This window comes from Pantherophis guttatus, chromosome 1 (genome assembly GCF_059756535.1).
Source record: "Pantherophis guttatus breed Tessera chromosome 1, ASM5975653v1, whole genome shotgun sequence".
Classification (NCBI taxonomy): Eukaryota; Metazoa; Chordata; class Lepidosauria; order Squamata; family Colubridae; genus Pantherophis; species Pantherophis guttatus.
The window spans coordinates 59,999,138-60,019,422 of record NC_142063.1 but is presented as its reverse complement, the minus strand read 5'-3'; the positions used below and the strand labels follow the sequence as shown (position 1 = coordinate 60,019,422).

General features: G+C 36.0%; 1 protein-coding gene across 8 annotated transcripts in view; it reads right to left on the bottom strand.

Moving 5' to 3' along the window:
- HEATR5A (HEAT repeat containing 5A) overlaps nucleotides 1–20,285 on the bottom strand; it is a 65,870-nt gene that overhangs the window by 22,495 nt on the left and 23,090 nt on the right. For 4 of the 8 annotated variants that reach the window (XM_087875005.1, XM_087875019.1, XM_087875001.1 and 1 more), the window contains 10 exons: nucleotides 19,416–19,525; nucleotides 17,987–18,150; nucleotides 17,730–17,905; nucleotides 16,793–16,898; nucleotides 15,104–15,294; nucleotides 13,345–13,504; nucleotides 12,376–12,565; nucleotides 10,902–11,065; nucleotides 8,118–8,144; nucleotides 1,376–1,514 (listed from right to left, as the gene is read on the bottom strand). In XM_087875005.1, coding sequence (XP_087731131.1) covers nucleotides 1,376–1,514; nucleotides 8,118–8,144; nucleotides 10,902–11,065; nucleotides 12,376–12,565; nucleotides 13,345–13,504; nucleotides 15,104–15,294; nucleotides 16,793–16,898; nucleotides 17,730–17,905; nucleotides 17,987–18,150; nucleotides 19,416–19,525 — 1,427 coding nt within the window. Of the gene's footprint in view, nucleotides 1–1,375; nucleotides 1,515–8,117; nucleotides 8,145–10,901; nucleotides 11,066–12,375; nucleotides 12,566–13,344; nucleotides 13,505–15,103; nucleotides 15,295–16,792; nucleotides 16,899–17,729; nucleotides 18,151–19,415; nucleotides 19,526–20,285 lie in introns of all 8 variants that reach the window. The other 4 variants (XM_087874986.1, XM_087874994.1, XM_087875012.1 and 1 more) reach the window with 2 other exon arrangements.

Genomic DNA, 20,285 nt, shown 5'->3' with positions numbered 1-20,285 from the left:
TCCTTCACATTCTATATAATTGAATTAAAAACCCTATATTGCATTAATATGGCATTAACCAGTAGAATTCAATATAGTTACTGCCCTGGGATAGAATCTGTTTTTCAGCCTATTTGTCCTTGTTTTTATTATCCTGTACCGTCTGCCAGATGGTAATAGTTCAAAAAAAAAAGGGTGCCCAGGATGAGATGGATCTTCAAGAAAGTTTTGAACTTTCTTAAGGCAGCTCTTAAAGCTCTTCCAAAGAGGGGAGAGGGCAACCAATGATCCTCTGGGCAATGACATTAACTCTCTGGAGTGCTGTCCTATCTGCCACTATGCAACTGGCAAACCATACACAGGAGCAGTAAGTTAAAAAAAATAATTGTTATATATTAAGAAAGGGTTTCTGATGCCGCACAGAAATCGTATCACCATTCCTGCAGTGCTAAAGGTTTGTTATATGATGGGTAAAACCCATATTTTAACCTATGGGTAAAACCCAATAGGTTCTATTGGTGAAACCTTTTATATCAATGGAACAGGCAATTCTCTTTTTTTTCTTTGCAGGGCGTCAGAAAGCCACAAAACTTATTCTTGGGGTTGAGTCAGCAGTGAAATCCTACTGGTTCGCACCGGTTCAGGTGAACCAGTAGTGATAAAAACTACCGGTTCAGGTGAAGCTGTAGTATAAAAAAGCTACTGGTTCCACCAAACCGATATTTCCAACGATCAGCTGTGCCGCACGATTTAAAATTGCTAGAAAGCAGGAAATCCTGCTTTCTAGTGAATCTAAATCATGCAGCACAGCTATTTCCCTCCCTTGCTGTTCTACTTACCTCCCCAAGCCTCCTTTTTCCATGCAAAATGCGCATTTGACACCTACTGCACATGCGTGCACATGTGTTTTGTGCGCACTATGCATGCATGCGCATGTGTTTTGTGTGCACTGTGCATGCACATACACAGCACGCATTTGGTGTGCAGCACGCATGCACGAGCAGCGAACCGGTAGCAAACCAGGGATTTTACCATCGAGTTGAGTGATTCCCTAAGGAAAGCCTAGTAGGAAAGTGAAATGTGGAAATGAGAAGGAAAATAAGAAAGATTGTTGCCAAGTGGATTTCAGCTTGTGTGACAAATGGATTCGATTCTATGTGTCAGTGTTTTTCAACCTCAGCAACTTTAAAATATATGGACGTAAACTCCCAGAATTGCCCAGCTAGCATGAAATCATATAACCTAAAGTTGCTGAGATTAAGAAACACTGCTATAGACTGTTTGCTTGGAGCAGGTCTGAAGTGTGTTCCTCAGTATACGGAGTGAAAAATACAAATACTGCAATGGCCTAGCTGAAAAAAAAATTGTATCCTAAAGATAAAGAGCTCAATATTACCTGGAGTAAAGTCTTCTCTACCGTCTTTCGCAAGGGCCACTGCATGTTCAGATACTTCAACTGCCTCTCTCTGCACAAGCTGATGCAAACAAGCTAGAACTGCACGTCTCAATAATAGATACGAACTGGAGAGATTCACCTGAAAAGTATACACAAGAAACAAATTTAATAAACCAGATGGTATCCTTATTATTGGCATTCAGAGGCACACTCAACAATAACTGTTTGGATTTCTAACTTTGAATTAGCTCTTGGTTAGACTTCATAGAAGATTCCCTGCTATAGGTAGCTCTCGACTTTCATTCATTTAGTGAGAGTTTGCCCTACAATGCCACTGAAAAAAATAACTTATGACCACTTTTCGCACTTATGACTATTACAGCATTCCCATAGTCATGTGATCAAAATTTAAGCGCCTGGGGCAACTGGCGTGCATTTATGACAGTTGTGCTGTACTGGGATCATTTGTACAACCAAATGAACCCAGGACAACCAAAATCAATGGGGAAAGCCAGTTTTGCTTAACAACTACATGATTCGCTTAACAACTTCAATGATCCTTTTAACAATTGTGGCAAAAAAAAGGTTGTAAAATGGGGCAGAACTCATTTGAGGACTGCCATGCTTAGCAATGAAAATTTGGGGCTCAATTGTGGTTGTAATTCAAAGACTACCTATATTCTACAACCTTCAATGCGTAGAAGTACAATGTCTTAAAGAAGTAACTCAAAAGTATTTATTTTTGACAAAGAAGATAAGAAAGTAGGGGTATTTCCATGGTTTTTTTAAAATCAGGAACCTTCCCATTCCAGAGCACTTTTTCTCATCCTCGGGAATCTTTTGTTTCTCTTAAGGTAAAGGTAAAGGTAAACGTTCCCTTCGCACATAGGTGCTAGTCGTTCCCGATTCTAGGGGGCGGTGCTTATCTCCGTTTCAAAGCTGAAGAGCCAATGCTGTCCGAAGACCTCTCCGTGGTCATGTGGCCGGCATGACTAAACACCAAAGGCGCATGGAACGCTATTACCTTCCCACCAAAGGTAGTCCCCATTTTTCTACTTGCATTTTTTACATGCTTTCGAACTTCTAGGTTGGCAGACGCTGGGACAAATAACAGAAGCTCACCCTGTTACGCGGCACTAGGGATTCGAACCGCTGAACTGCCGACCTTTCAATCGACAAGCTCAGCGTCTTAGCCACTGAGCCACGGTGTCCTTTTTTTTGTTTCTCTTACAAATGACAAAATTGTCTCCTCCTCTTTCCTAAAAAGAGTCTCTTTCCTCCTGAGAACTGCTGGAAAGGTGGCAACTTGGACCCATGAAGACATTATCAATGGGACAGTTGGAAGAGATATAACCCATGGGTATTATTTCCTGCCTTCAAAGAGTGTGATATGTTTGGATGGATCTTCTAATGAAGTAAATAATTTCAGGCGGTCTGTCTTATGCTGAGAGTCCAAAATACATTCTGCCTTCCTCCCAGAGGAAGGAAGGGCAAAAGCACCCAAACTACAAGGTGGGGTGGGTGGGGTAGACATTCCAAGGCGATTAGGGGATTCTGGAAAACAGTTTAATTGTGCCTAGAAACTATGACAGAAAGTCCACAGGATTGGCTGAGAAGAAACCACATCAGCTGGTCTTGGATCATTGCGTACCAAGAAGAAAACTGGATGAAAGCCAGATGTGCGTTTCAGCAGAAGACAGACACTTGTAAGAGGCGTTAGCATAATGTAGTTGGTCCTTACAGAGTTGATTGAGCAGCTTAAAGTTTATGGAGAACATGCAAGCAAAGCCTTATAGGTACAAATAGTTATAGATAGCCTGAAATGGCAACAGCTGATTCAAGGTCTGAACTGAATTACACTATGTAAACTCAGCCAATAAAAAGATCAGGCAATTTAGTTGCTGGTGGTTTAGATAACAACAATAGTATTAATGTAAAGTGGCTTTTGTCCTGTCCCCCCCCCCCCACATCCAGCTGTAGATGATAGGCAGAGGTGGGATTTTACCAGCTGAGTTGCCTGCTAATCGGTAGCAAAAATCCCTCCCCCTCAGCTTGCTTACCTTCGCTGCTGGTCACAATGCCTTGCTGTAATCCCTGCAATCCATTGCATCAGCAAGCAACTGAATCTCCCTGCCTGCAATCAAGCAGGCAGGGAGTTGTGGACTTCAACTTCCAGAATTCCTCAGCCTGCAAAGCAAAGCTGGCTGAGAAATTCTGGGAGTCGAAGTCTACAAGTCTTAAAGTTGCCAAGGTTGGAGACCCCAGGTTCTATTGGGTAAGTTTTTTTCTGCTTTGGGAGCTTTAAAAAAATAGTTAATTGGGGTTTTTTTTAGTTGTTCTTTTTTTAGACCTAGCCATTTAAAGTTTAGGAAGTTTTAAATTTAGCTGCTTTTATATAAAAATAAAAATAAATTAAAATAAAATAATATTTGTGCAGCTTTCTGAGATTTAGTGTGTTTCTGTAGTGTTTCACTCTAACTACACAAACACACAAAATCTCACAAAGCTGTATGAGGAATTTTTTGTGTGTAAAGTGTGAAAGTTGGTTTTTTGGGCTTTTTGTGGCTGTGTGAGGTTCCTGCTTGTTGCAGGGGCCATTTTGGGTCTAGCACAGCTGCTTTTACATTGTGTTGTGTTGTGTTGTGTGTGTGTAAAGTGTGAAAGTTGTTTTTTGGGGCTTTTTGTGGCTGTGTGAGGTTCCTGATTGTTGCAGGGGCCATTTTGGGTCTAGTACAGCTGCTTTTATATTGTGTTGTGTTGTGTTGTGTAGGTTAAAAAAGGGCAAAGAAGTGACATTGACTTGGCCACACCCACCTGACCAACAAGCCATGCCCTCCCAGTCACCTTACCACCAAGTCCTGTCCACTAATTAAGCCACACCCACAGAACCGGTAGCAAAAAATTTTCGATTTCACCCCTGGATTTTACATCTAATATTACATTAAATCTTTCCAAAAACTTGCTGTGAACTGTGGACTTCTGAGAGAAAAGAATTGATTATTCTGGAAATGTTGTCATGTTGTCTCGGAAAAGGAAGGGAAGGCCTTCCCATGATGGAGGAAGATGGATCTATTAACAGCCAACAATACTCTGTAAAGACTTGAGGCTGCTGGTATTTAAGGAGCAACCTGAGCTTGTCAATATCACTACAGCAATCACAAACCGAAATGGCCTTTGTGGATTCCAGTTCTAGAACTCTTCTGGTTCTCTTTTGCAGTTCTTTTAGATGTTGTCTGCTTGGGGCATCTGCTTATAGAGCAGTCCTTGGCTTATGGCCACAATTGAGCCCAACATTTCTGTTGTTAAGCAAGACACTTGCTAAGTGAGTTTTGCCCTATTTGATGACCTTTCTTGCTACAGTTGTTAAGTGAATCACATCAATTGTTACGTTAGTAACACGGTTGAGTGAATCTGGCTTCCCCATTGACTTTGCTTGTCAGAAGATTGCAAAAGGGGAACACATGACTCTGCGACACTGCAGCTGTCAAAAATATGAACCAGTTGCCAAGTGTTTGAATTTTTAATCACATGACCAATGCTGCAGTGGTCGTTAAGTGTGAAAAATGGTCATGTCATTTTTTTCCAGTGCTGTTGAAACTTTGAACAGTCACTAAATAAATGGCTGCAATTGAGGACTACTTGTATATGTATGAAAGGTGGGGTGAATTTACAACTACCAGTTGTAGATGAACAGCTGTGATGTCTAAGAGTGTTGCAAGATGTTGGGCGTCAACAGCCAGTCATTTAACATACATTTAAAAAGTCATAATTATGTCGCCATTTTCCAATACTAGTTCTTCAGTCATTATACATCCGAAGATATTAAAATGAGATATTGAAAATATCACTGAAAGCATGAAGATTCTCCTCACTCTTGATAACGTTCCTACTTATGCATTAAAAATATGCACAACAGCTGAAAAATAAAATTGGATATTTTTGCTCTCAAATAATTAATCATTCCAGAGTAATGAATAGGAAGAGATTTTTGGAAAAGGTGGTGTTAAGAGCATGAAAGTGATAAAGACACATGAAGATTATACAAGGACACATGAAAGCTATCCAAATCTTAAAAACTAATACCGTGTTTTCCCCAAAATAAAACCGTCTTATATTTTTTTGAACCCCAAAATAAGCACTTGGCCTTATTTTTGGGGAGGTCTTATTATTTTGGGGTGCATGGAGCAAGATGGGGCTCCTCTTGCTGTCTTACCTGATTTCCAGCTCTGTGTTTGTTTAAATATTTTTGAGGAGGGCTTATTTTCGGGGGAGGCTTATTTTAGTGCATGTGCTCAAAAGCCCAATTGGGCTTATTATCAGGGGATGTCTTATTTTCGGGGAAACAGGGTATTTAAAGTCATCAACCTTCAACTACAGCTTAGAAAAAAAGTTGACATTACATTTGCAAACAGTTGGGGGAAAAAAAACCCCTGCTTTACTGTATGGATGCAGAACTGAAGATTCTGAATCTGAAATTAGTGATTACCAAATACAGAAAACTAATGGAAAGCAAGCAGCAGAAAATGATGTCTTGCAGTGGTCAAGAGTGACTGAAGGCAACTTTAGAATCTAGATGATGATAAAGAGCAAGATAGCAGCAGAAGCCATGGCTGGCAAAAAAGGAAGAGTTTTGTAACTGGGGAGACAGAACCATCAAACCAGGTTACTTTATTGGTTTTTAGGGCTTGTTTTAATGCTATCTTTTACTAATTCGTCCTCTGAATTTGAAGTTCCATCTCATTACCCCAATTCACACACTCATTAGGAGATAATCACAGAGAAACAACATGCCTCTAAGAATAAATTAAAATTGAAAAGGTTCCTTTCTTCCAATAAATGTTATACATTTCTCATGTGCTAAAAATAAAGCTAAACACGATGTAGTTAGTTTTCTCATGTACTACTAAATGCTTAAATAAGTAACATTAATTGAAGTTGGCTTTTTTCATGTATGAGTGTGTGTGTTTTGCCCTCATATGGTAAAATTTTGAGTTAATGAATGTTCAAATTTAATAGACACCGTCTGTTAAACAAGTTTTACTTTAATACGCAGTTAATGAAAATTACTACATTTATAATTGGTGTCAAAAATTAAAAAAACCCTAACAAAGGATACAGCATGTTTTTGTTTTGTTTTTTTGCTTTAATTTATATGCCGCCCTTCTCCGGAGACTCAGGGTGGCTTACAATGCGTTAAGCAATAGCCTTCATACTTCTGTATATTTATACAAAGTCAGCTTATTGCCCCCACAATCTGGGTCCTCATTTCACCTACCTTTGAAAGGATGGAAGGCTGAGTCAACCTTGAGCCTGGTGAGATTTGAACTTGCAGTAATTGCAAGCAGATGTTAATAACAGTGCTTTAGTCTACTGTACTACAGGCTCCTATCAAAATACATCGCAGGACAAGAAAAACACTGCTACGAATAGGTTGCCTAATGGTGCTGTGTTAACATTACTTTCAACATTTATTAATTTAACAAATAATTTATCAAAATGAATTGTTTTATTTAATTAATTTAAATGTGCTAAGGCTATTCTTATTTTCTTTATTTCCTCAATAACATTTATATATCACTTGAATTTAAAATGCTCTAAGTGGCGTACCAGATAATTACAATATATAACATTAGAGGACTCCCCCACAAGTTCTCATAATGGGCCAGAGCTCTGATGTAATACCAGTTTTCAACTATTTTTGAAATTCCAGAAAAGAAGGGGCCAGGTATACCATTTGGGGGGGGGGAAGAGTTAGTGTATTCTATAACAAGGACCGCTACTGAGAACTGGCCCCTTGTCTGCCCTACCTGGGTGGGACCTTACGACAATTATGTAATAAATCCTCAGGAACACCTGTGGAACTCCATTTTCTATCTAAACAATATTAAATGACCACTTTTCAGGATTGAATCTAGGTGCTGAAAATGATAATGGAGGAAACAACTAATGAATAGTAACTTTATGGTGAGTTGTCTCCTGCAAAGGTTGGACAATAGGCAATAACCAGTGTCGGTTATTGAAAAATCATTAGCGTGAAAGAGAGGCAAAAGAAATTAAAAGCAGGCCCTAAGAGAAGGTAAGGCAGAATTGCAATTTGATAACCAAATGAATTGTGATTTAATTTTCCATATTCTGTTACATGCACTCTAAAGAAATTATCGTAATAGATACAAAAATATGTTCTCACATTTCTAAAAAACTGAAATATACAACATTAACAATTTAAATACACAGATAAATATTTTATATATATATTCAAGCTGATGTTTCACTGTGTTGAGATTTAGGCATGCTTTTTAAAAAGGTTCTTCTGCTTTCACATGAAAAAGCCAGAACAAATAAAGCTCAACTGCAAGACAATGCAAAATGCACATTTCCAATTTATTTCATTCTTCATATTTTAAAAAGATAAGGAAAAAAAGCAAAAAAACAACACAGAAAAAGCAAGCAATACAGACAAATTATACACACAGACAGACAATTGAAACTCACTCCTTTTGCACTTAATATGCTAATGCTAAAATAATGCAAAAATAAATTACACACAAAGTTTGAATGCCAGTTACAGTAAAAGATGTTAAGAGAGAATTTAGTTCAGCTCAAACAACACATCACCCAACATGCTAAAAACATTTTATTTTTCATTAATGGTTAACTATAGAAATAAAGGAAGAAATTAAAATATACACACACACACAGAGACTGAAAATTGCTGATGTGTTAACAATGCACAAAGACCTACCAACACAGAATTTTCCAACAAGATCTCCTGCACAAAAACAAATGATAATCCAGTCATGATAAAAGCTAGATATGAGAATCCAGTGATCCTTACTTCGACAATACAAAATAAATTTACTGCATCACTTTATTACAATAATGCAGTAATAAAATATTTCTTTATTATTGCTTTATTACTTAATATTTTATTTAAAATTAAGAATGTTATTATAATAGTTGTTCAAAGCCAAATATTATGGTAAGTACTAATTTGAAACCATACTGGAAACTACCGTAGCTATATGTACTTTTTGTTTAATATTAAAAATGTAAATCACCCTATGATGAAAATTTATTGGCCTCAGATCTAAAAGGGCCAATTTCGCATCAGCAGTGGCAGATTTAGAGCCAGGTGGAAATAATATACTGTAATTTATATCTGTAATGTTGGATAATACATTCAAAAGTATTTAATGTTGACTGTTATACCTTTTCACAATCAAAACCAGAGCTAAACAAATAGCCTCGTCATCATGAGGTTTAGTAGAAAAGTATGATGATTACCTTTCCAAGGCTTATTTTAAAATCACTAATAGATTTTTTTTCTCTTTAATATTATTTAACTTCAGAATTAGTTCATAGCTCAAGAAGCACTAATTTCAGAATATCAATGTTTTAAATGGCAGAGATGGCAAAAATATTCACTATTGGGCTCCATGCTAGCATAGGCAATACAGGTAGTCCTCCACTTATGACCATTCGTTTAGTGAGCGTTCAAAGTTATAACAGCAATGAAAAAAGTGATTTATGAGCATTTTTCACACTGATGACTCTTGCAGCATCCCATAGTCACATGATCAAAATCCCTACATTCCCACTTGGCAAATGACTCGTATTTATGACGGTTGCAGCGTTCCCAGGTAATGTGATCCCTTTTTGCAACCTTTTGACAAGCAAAGTCAATGGGAAAACCAGATTCACTTAACAGCTGTGTTACTAACTGCAGTGATTCACTTAATAACAGTGGAAGAAAGATCATAAAATGGGGCAAAACTCACTTAATAGCTGTCCTGCTTAGCAACAGAAATTTTGGGCTCAATTGTGGTCATAAGTCAAGGGCTACCTGTATTATTTTCCAACCTCTTTGAAGATCATCCACTCCCTTGTATTCCCCCATAGGATTATACAGATATATTAACACTTGATAACATTTTCCTTCTGCTATCCATACAGGCCAAGTTTTTATACAAGAAACAAACATATACTAGATATCAAAACACCCTTTTAAAGAAATGAATGAGTGAATATTTTGTCTCCCAGACTTAAAACTGTTAATAATTTATATTTCACCATACCTAACACCTGCCACCTCCCCCAAAAACTTCACAGGGAGACTGTTGTATGAATTTGCTGAATTATAACTACTCAATTTCATGGAATTAATTTTTGTCATAATCAGAAGTCTGAATTTAACAGGTATTAACATGCTTTGGTCTAATGGTTAAAGGCATCAGGCCTTTAAAGCAAGAGACTTCAAGTCTTGCCTTAGCCATGAAAGCTAGCTGGGTGACTCTGGGCCAGTCACTGTCTTTCAGCCCAACCCACCTCACAGGTTTGTTGTTATGGGGAAAATAGAAGGAGGAAGGTGTGTGGATATGTTCACCTCCTGGAGTTATTTGTAAAAAATAATGAAGGCAAGATACAAATAAAAATAATAATAAATTAAAGCATAAAAATATTCCATGTCTGGCAATTTCTATTTCGAAAATATATTTTCTTAGAGATATCTGAACTTCAGTGAAAAAGACAGAATTCTTGATATATATATAAGAATATATATGAATATATATGATATATATGAAAAAAAAAAGCATTTCACCAACTTTAAGAGGTGTGCTTAAGTGAAAATTCACAAACTGCTTGGTGGAGAGGAACTGCTTAAAAGAGTTCGTAATGAGGCACTGAAAAGTGGCTTTCTTTTCTTCCCACTGCACTTATACATATGTGTATGATTCAGGGGTGGGTTCTAATTTTTTTTACTACCAGTTCTGTGGGCGTGGCTTATTTTATGGGCATGGCTTGATGGTCATGTGACAATTATTTAGGATTTAGCAGAGGTACTGGTCTACCAGGCTTTTAACTGCTTGCAGAGTGTACCGATCTACCCATTTATTTTTGCAGGCACTGATCTACTCATGTATTTTTGCAGGCACTGGTCTACTCATTTGTTTTCTTTTAACACTGATCAGCTGTAGGGCGGCCCTTTGAAGCCCTGCGGCAAGAGTTTAAACAGTTTTTTTCCCTCTAGCCATCAGCTGGGACTCAGGAGGCAGCAATAGATTGGGGGTGGGGCCAAATAAAAGGTAAGAATAACACGGGGGAGGAAGTGGGGGGTGGGGGGGCGCGGGGGCAGAACCGGTTCGGTGATGTCATATTGTCACCGCTACCGGCTCGGGAGAACCGGGCCGAACCGGGAGGAACCCACCACTGATGCACACGCACATGCGCGTGCACACACACACACACACAAACCACACTATAGACACCTGTAAAGGAGAGGGTCATTTTGTGATATTGTACTAAAATCAATCATAAGACTTGGCTAATATAAAGCTTATATTCACATTTCTGAAAGTAATGGATTGTATTATTTCAAAATATTCTGCTGAATTTGGTACACAAACTGCTTTTCTTTGAAACACTAATTTGAACATTCCGATTCTAAAGTTGCAAATAATACTGAAAAAAGATTTGTAACATACCTATATAACTACATAATTGTATAGCTGTGTGATTATATACTTACACAAAGGCACTTGACAAGACTAGACAGGTTTACATGATGAGGAGCAAACATGTGAAGCTGCTGAAGGCAAGAGATAGCTTGAGCCTGGACGAGGCAGTCAGGATTATCCTGCATCACTGCGCAGCCAAGGAGACAGGATGCCCTTAAGGCTGCAGCACTGCTGCCTACACATAAGGCAAATAAAGGGGAAAAAATATGTTGCTCCTTTTATCACTTTCTTCATTAGTCAAATAACATTTCAAAACAAATAAAAACCAAACTACAATAAACATGTTCCTCAAATTATTAACATGTTTTTAAAATCTACTTAGGTCATGCTTTACTAAAAATATACATTTCTTTCCACAGCACCTCTATTATATAGAAGGATATCAAAAGAAGAGAATATATGTAGTTAAGGATTGAACTGTGGGCTCCCTAGTGCTCCCTGAACTTGGTTGTTTGCTTGCAGACACTTCATTATCCAAGTAGGTAATATCGTCAGTGCTAGTGAATAGCTCTTAAGTAAACCAGATCACATCCATGAATGCCAATTAGCAGGCAAAACATGTGACAATAACTCCTTAAATTCACAGCACATTGGCAGAATGAATCATAGTTTCAATTGGGATACTGAGAGCATCCTAGGTCCAAAAATGCTAGGGAATTCCTGGAAACTTGGCACTCAGACAAATCAGTCATCATTAGGCACATAAAGATAAACCACATTTACACAGCACTCAAAAGAGACAATAAAAAAGCTAAGAAGGAAACAAAAAGACCAGAACACATGCTCTCCAGCATTCAGCACCCAGATAAGCAGGGGTTAACATCAGACAAAGAAGCAAAAAACAATATCCTAATCAAGGAACTACCGAGGAGAAAACCCATAACCTCACCAACATGGCTGGGCAAAAGCTATTGTATTTAAACAAGGAGTAAACGCCACATTGACTAAAACTGATGCTGTTACCTGCAGGCAAACAACCAAGCTCAGAGAGCAACAAGGACTCCACATGTAGAAAAATATTTTATGAGCAGTGAGAGAATTCTAGTGTTTCTTGTAGACAACTTAGTTATAATTACACAAAATAATCTAGTAAACTAGTCTTTATGTATGTGTGTGCATGCAAACATGCTCAGAAGATACCTTTGCCTTGAACACAAGGACAATTACTTTGATCAGAGTCCTTCTCTGTCTAACCTGAGAAATATCATTTTTATTCTCCACTCTTATAATTATAATTTGTCAATAAGTATTGGCTACTAGAAATTTCTCTATGAAGAGGGAGAAAAAGAGCATTTCATTATTTGAAGATCTCAGATAAAAGTGTGTGTAAATCACACCTCAAGTGGAAGACAAATAAGATTGTGCATGACTTTGTAAAAATACAAATACTCTAAAGCTTTTGCCATGGTTTTCCATGCTTATTTTGGTAACTCAATGATTATTATCTTGGCTCCTAACTATCATTTGTCATGAATGTATGCATACCTTGCAACTCAGGACCCAAAGTGGCTATAAGTGCATTTAAACAGCGACCAAGGCTTTGATGGACTTCAGTATAAGCAGGAGGCACAGTCAACAACAACATAAGAACAAGAGAGAGGGTAGGCTCCACATGCACATGATATAAAGGACCAGCAGAATCAATGATCAGTGACAGAGAATGTAGTGCCCACGTCTGTAAAATACCAAAAATGTAGTAGTGTCACACACAGGCACAGACACAAAACGTGTGTAATGGGCATGAAAACAAATATGAAATAATTTGCTAAGTATGATAAAAACCAAAGTTGTGTGTAAAATAAAAGCATTTAAATGAAATGGTGAGGAATACTATGCCAAGAACACAGTACAATATAACGTGTAAAATACATATACAGAATAAAGCAATCTAGACCATGGTTGTCCAATCTTTTGGGGGCTCTGCTCTGCATGTACCATCTTCCTTCAGTGTACTCACACCTGCCTAAATTGGCAGCAGTATAGATGTGGGAGATAAGAGAATGGATGTGTCTGTCACAGTATCAATTGTATCACTATAAACTAAGGGAATTAGTTTAATTCTTAATTATCTGAGATTCAAATTTCTAGCATGTGTAGTATTTCTTCTCTCCCTGTTATGGAAGAGGTGAATAAAAAGAAGGAAAACAGTCATTGTTAGGATAGTTCACCAGAAACTTTGAACAGGTGCCAGACGATTAGTCTTTCTGCTATCAATTCTGCTATCACTCATAATTAGGCTTTATGCCACCAAAAAGTTCCAGAACAAAAAAAATATGTTAAAAGTTCAAATAATATTTTGCAATGTATTTTTTTAATAAGACAACATAAATGGTAATTTTCATTCCATAAAACAGGAAATTAATAGAGCTTCTGTGTGTTGTGTATGTGTGTAGGGCTTCTTTTTGCTCATTTATTATTATCATCATCATTATGGTCATCATCTGCAATACATACCTGTACTTCAGGTGAAGTGTTATCTTGAGATAAGGTAGAAAGTATTCCAACACATGCAGTAAGATGATGAGTGGAACTGATTCCTCCTGTGTACTTATAAAGAGAGCCCAGAGCCAAAGAATGTCCTGTTCTTGATATCACATCTCTTGCAGATTTTAGCCTAAGAATTGTAAGAAAAATGGATTAAAATAAAATAATTGTAATTATGAAGTCTAGTATTAAGTCTACAGAAAACTTATTAACCAGCCTTTTTCTCACATCCGATGCCCTTTAAGTGTCTTAAAATTATGAAGATTAACACGATGCTAAGAACTGTAGTGCTAACATATTCCTGAAGACACCAGCTTTAGAAAGGTGTTGCAGAATCACTAATTTTTAGGCCTTAAAGAAAGAAAGGGAGAAGAACAGGAGAACAATGGGACCATATTTATATCATCATCACCATCAGTGACAATCATAAAAATGTAATAACTCTGAAGTTCTCAAGAAGAGGATAGCTGAATTTTGGCAGCTAGAGTTCTTATGACTGCCTTGGTTTATACAGCCAGGATATCTGTAGAGTGAGGATGATAAAATATGCACGGTCCAATAGTAAAAAAATATTTCAAGCCCACAACAAACAACATTTATAAGCAGCTCAAATGGAAACTTCCTAATTTACTGAAGCATAAGAAGGGCAGAAAGTACAACAGAATTGTATTTGCAAGATTTTGTTATTATAGTTAATCTCAATGAAAGTAGTTTTAGTCAACTTGTGGAGTTAATTTTTTGATCTAGTCTACCTAACAGGGCTGCCAATATCCGAACTGAACTCCATAATACTTCAATATTTTTGTATAGTTTCTACACAAATTACCAATTTAAAAAAAATGTAAACCCCAGTCATGAATATGTCATTAGTTAAATTTCAGTGACTGAAATGCATATGAGTAAAATTATACTGAGCTCTTATTCATATTTATTCAAAAGCAAATCCCATTATAAGATCTTCTAAGTAATCCCCAATAAATGTGTTCAGAATTATTGCAGACATAATATTTTTCTGCCAGGAAAAACAAACCACCCTTTCTGATGCAATTTTAATGGCTGCTTGAACAATTCCCTGATGCATTTTTTTTGTCCAAGAAAGCAAAGGGTAAAATATATTATTTAGAGATATACCAGAAATGTTTTATTTCTTAAAAGTGATGTGAAAATAATATATATCTAATATAGACTACAGTAGTTGTAATTATACTTTGTGGATTTTATTGTGTGATATATATTTTTCATTTCAGAAAATTTCAAACAAATTTTAATTCAACTGCTAAATGATTGCTGTATAGTTTTCTGACATGAATTCTGAAGAACTTTATATTTACTAAATTGACATCTGTAAATGTTTGGTGTAAAGTGCTAATGAAGGAAAAAAGCAGTGATTCTCAGTTGACAGGCAATCTATGTAAATATGGAATGAACATTTCTGGCAGAAATGAATAGAGGGGCAGAAGAGGAAAACAACAGAATAGAACAAGGTGTGTGAAAGAATGATGCTGGCTGGGGAATTCTGGGAGATGAAGTCTACACATCTCAAAGTTGCCAAGGTATTTGCTTTTGTGCCTCCACTCCTTAAATACTTTCCTTTTTATAGATTAAAAAAATCTGTTCAGAACTGAAATCTGGTCAACTTCACGGCAGGCAGACATAGGCCCAAAGGGGCTAAATATATGCCTATTTGTTGAAACAATGCAACAAAACCATATTATGAGAAATTGCTTACTTGTCAAAGCTAATTTGTGCCAATCCAGCAGTGAAGGTATTATCAGCTACCACCTGTGCGAGTCTGGCTAGGGCTTCGACAGCAGAACATCTTAGAAGTGGACTGCTACTTTCCAAGGCACTTAGGATCAAGCTCAAGGTGCAGCTTTGGATTTCTTCATAACCTAAATTTCCCTTATGGCTAGCCAAGTGCTAGATATAAAGATGAGTATAAATAATACCACATTACTGAACAGTAATTATTTTCCTTCTTTAAACAGACATGCAAATAGGAGAGGAAATGAAAATCAATATTATTTGTTATATTTGTATCCTGCCCAAGAATAAATCCTCTTAGAGCAGCTCACAACATAAAGTTTAAAAGCATAAGCATTACAAAAAGCCATAATAACCTTTTAAAGAAATCAGTATAAGTTACATAATAGATTCAAAGTAAAATCTGTCTTGGGAAGATTTTAAAAGAACATCTAAAACTACTACTGTTTTCTACAGAACTCTAGAGGAATATAAACTCTACTTATTATTATTCTGCTGTTCTTCTCTACTAAATCAGATTCCTAATAACTAAAAATAGGTGCACAAATATTTTAAGGCTAAAGGTAAATTAATTCCTCAGTTATCTCTGGGAAGATAAAAATATAGGCAGGCTATAATTTCCCCTTGATTCTAGATGCCAAATTATGTTGATTCTAGATGCAAAATTATGTTCTCAATCTAAAATATCTACAAATACATGAATGTTGCCTTTTTTAGGCTTTCCAAAGCATAAAACAAAGTGATATCCTCTTTTATCTCAGATTTTTCCGTTATAATTCAACAAATACATCAGTATTACTGTATTTATTGAAATGTACGATCACCCTTTATCCTCAGGATCCAAGGTCCACATAATTCTGCTAATACTATATAATATATAATAATAATGTAAATTATATATTAAGAGAAAATAGAACTGCAAGCCAAGAATTATTAAAGAGAGATGATATACAGCAACTGGTTTGAATGCTATACTAAATTATTGTTCAGCATAAAATCTTGAGCATGAGAGAGCCAGAGTGAATCTGTGAACATGGATTCCCTCCTGTGGTTGAAAGGTTTTCAGAGGTTTGTGTCATTAATGAAAAGTAATAATACTTTATTACTATAAAGCAATACATTATGAAGACTTTGTTTAACATCAAAGCAAGGCAAGTTCAAGTTATTTAATATATAGTAGTCTGCTGAAATAACACTTAGAACTTCTCTCAGATGACCTTAAAATTATAATGAAGTTTTTAGGGAAGAAGAAAATGCATTGACTCTTCACATGATGAGTTTTATGCATGTTATATTAAACCAAGGCTAAATTCATCTATAAGGCTAAGCCATACAGGGTGGTTCACCTTTTATTTGAAAAGCAAACAAGCATTGGTGTTATGTATGGAAGTAAATACTTTGCAAAATGAAACAGGTATCATCTAGCTATAGATGGCATTCAATCAATTCAACTTTGGAGGCACAACAAAGATATAATAGCAGTTTAATTCATCGATTTGTTTTTTAAATTATTATTTTTTCAATAATAGATAAAAGAGACAAGATTCAGTAGTAATTTCAAAGAAAACAAGACAGCAAACTTGTTTCAGATTCCCCTTAAATGATTATGATTGATATCACTGACTTTCATAATAAACAGATGGGCGATTCTTACCTTTAGGGCACTGCAAATTGCTGATATAATATTTTGCTGTATTATCTGCTGCCGTGATCCTTTGGTTTGTTTTATGGATGCCAATAACTGTTCCAGCACTTGCAGCCTTAAACACATACAAAATCAAGAGGAAATGGATATCTCCCATTTCATATACTGTAGAGACTCCTGTTTCATACACTGTAAAGTCTACATAATATGGCTCAACAAGATGTTTATTTCTTAATGTTAATTTCTAAATATTTGTCTATATATCTTTGTCAAGGTTATAGCTGCCTCTCAAAAGCATCCAAACCACTACTGTGGCACATATATAGTATATTTCAGTGTGTTTCTTGTATCCCTAATTCAGGGATTTGTGGCTTGAGGAAACTAAGAAAAACCCGTGAAATATGTCAGAATTTTCTAATTTAAAACACACACACACAATGATAAAGTTGCATCCACAATTTATTTCAAATCATATTTATGTGGAATATAAACAAAGTTTTTCCAACACTCTTTCATCTACTATATGAGAATAATAACTAAATTCAGAGTTCTTAAGAAGTTCTAGCAATAAACACAATACAGCGCTTTTCAGATTCATATTCTAAACTTTGCAAATATGATAAAATCAATTCATATAAAAAGTGCAGGTCTATGACATTGTTTTATACAACTTAAATACTGACAGTCCAATCAGTTTGCTTAGTAGCATTATTATTGTCACCTAACATCAACACACTGCTATACTTATCAGAGGCAAACCCTTGGCCGTGTAATATATATACATACATACATATGTATAGTATATAAATTAAGATAGACAATTCCTATTATAGTTTACTTCATAAGGCAAAAAAGAATGTTTAGATAAAATGCATGTTTTTTAAAAATAATGTATTTCCCATGAGTGACTAATCTGAAACTGAAGTCTCATCTGTACTCTTTTTACCTTTGGGTCTCTGTTGCTTGTGAAAATATCACTCCAAAGAGACGGGTTGCTGCACTGACAATGGATGAAGTTGGAGACAAAGGTTTAGGCACTGAATCTCCATGCACAGCCTTCTCATAGATTGCAAATGGGTCAAACTCCAAGCTTCCCACAGCTGTGTTGTTAACTAAGAATAACTGCAAAGACAGAAGAAATGCAACTGTCATTACAGGACATGGTTTTTCTCCTTTATGTGCATAGTCACTGAAATATGATACCTGCTCTTCAATAAATCTGTGTTCTGTCTCCTGCAGGAAGGGATCAAATAAGGGAAGTTCGCAGTGGTGGGAAAAGGGCGGAAGATATGCAGCAGAGGCAGCTGCCTGATTATCGAGTTGCGTCAAGTCTTGCACTAGTTCTTTAAGAACAGCAGAGAAACTTCCTGTAATTTTAGAAGTGAAAGAAAGAAATTATTTTATGCATAACTGGTACTCAAATACACTATTGCCACAGTATTTTAAGGATGAAAAATGTGATTTCTGATAAATGTGTGGATTTGTGGGTCATAAACCTGAACAATCTCATATGAAATATTCTATGCCAAAAAATGAAAGGCTTTCTAAAACAAGAATGTAAGTATATCATAATCAACTGTTAGAAAGAAAAACTGAAGCATTTATTTCCTCCAGAATTATTGCAGTACAGCAAAAATTCTTTTGAACACAAATATAACTTAATGAAGAAGTATTTTCTTTTTTAGGTATTATTTGAAAACAGATTTGGCAGTACCAAACATCAAGTAACTTTTGAAATAAATCTGATATTGAAAAATTGATACTCTGGTGAAGCACCAGATTCAAGATTATAAATATCAAGAGAAGTGTTTTTATAGCTAGAATTTCTTTTCATTTTCAGTGACTGGGTAGTCTATCTGAAATTAAAATAGGAAAATATAGCTCATGTTTCTAAACATGTAGCATTTATTAGTGAAGGGATTATAATAGAAACAAAAAAGAAGTATGTTAGCTTGTAATATACTATTTCCATTACAATGCCTTATAATACATCATGCCCTAGGACAAAACTACAAATCAGCTATGAAAAACAGAAAACAGGTCATTACAGTAAGACAGGATAGTTGTATATTTTAAATTATTTACCCTGCGGTTTAAATTGATTTTGTGCAACAGTTTAAGGTTTAAAAAGATGAACTGCTGTGTGGTCTAATGTCTGTTACTCAGCGTTACAGCAATACCTCTATTTCTGAATTTCACTGCACAAAGGGATACATCTACAGTCTCTAGATGTGCCAAGTAAAAATACTGAAAACAAAAAGCAGAGAAAGACCCATAGAGCAAAGTTCACATGATTATTTAGATTCTGAATCATAATGCACACAATGTACTGTATGCTCTGCTGTCATGCCTGAATTTATAAAGGCTACCAAGGCAGCATTTTTATCCGTTCTTGAATACAATACACTGTTTTTTAAAAGCTTAACCTTTATTCTAATTATGCTTTCTTGGTCTCTATTTCTTTTTTACTAGTATTATGCGTGGAATTCATCTGGTACAGGTTTTTCAAATATCATTCTGTGTTAAGGCTTTTTCTTACATATAAATTAATTATATTCTGTATTGCAATGCTTTACTTCTTCTTTTGTTACTAAAAGAAGACAAGAAATATTTTGGGAAGAAGTATACATACCTTCATAACTCTTGGGAGGCAACAAAGCAAGCAGTTCATAAAGTCTTTTCCTATATGTCACTGATGATAGTTTTAAAGCACTGCCATACATTTTATTTAGTGAAGGAAGCCTTTAAAGGTTAAAAAAAAAATCTTACTGTTACAACAAAAGCTGTTCAATTAATTGAGTCATGTATGTAAAATGGGCAGCCTATATAATAAATAAATGAATAAATATGCTATTGATTTCATATCTATGAACAGCTATCTGAACTGAAAGGGAAAAAGGTGATTCAGAGCAAGGAAGACAATTCCCTTAAAGAAATTATAGCCTTTCCTTTGCTTGCTCAGCCATAGCTAGCACCTGATCCAAGAAAACACTCATGATTTAAGGTGGTGCCAACACAGGGGTGAAATGCTCCCGGTTTGGACCGGATCACCTGATCCAGTAGCGATGGCGGCGGGTGGTTCGGAGAACTGGTAGCAAAAATCCCTGTCCCCCACCATGCCCAGCTGAGCCGCGTAATCATCAGAGGCTTTTTTTTTATTTTTAAAAGCATTTTTTCTACAACATCTTCGGCCAAAAAAATGCTTTTAAAAGTAAAAAAAAAAAAAAGCCTCTGACGATTGCGCAGCTCAGCTGGGATCGTCAGAGGCTTTTAAAAGCATTTTTTTCTACAAATTTTTCGGTCGAAGAGGTTGTAGAAAAAATGTTTTTAAAAGAAAAAAAAGCCTCTGACGATCAGGCAAGTCAGCTGGAATCGTCAGAGGCTTTTAAAAGCATTTTTTTAACAACCTCTTTGGCTGAAGAGGTTGTAGAAAAAATGGTTTTAAAAGTAAAAAAAAAAAAAAAGTTGGCCATGCCCACCCAGTCAATTACCCCCCACCAAG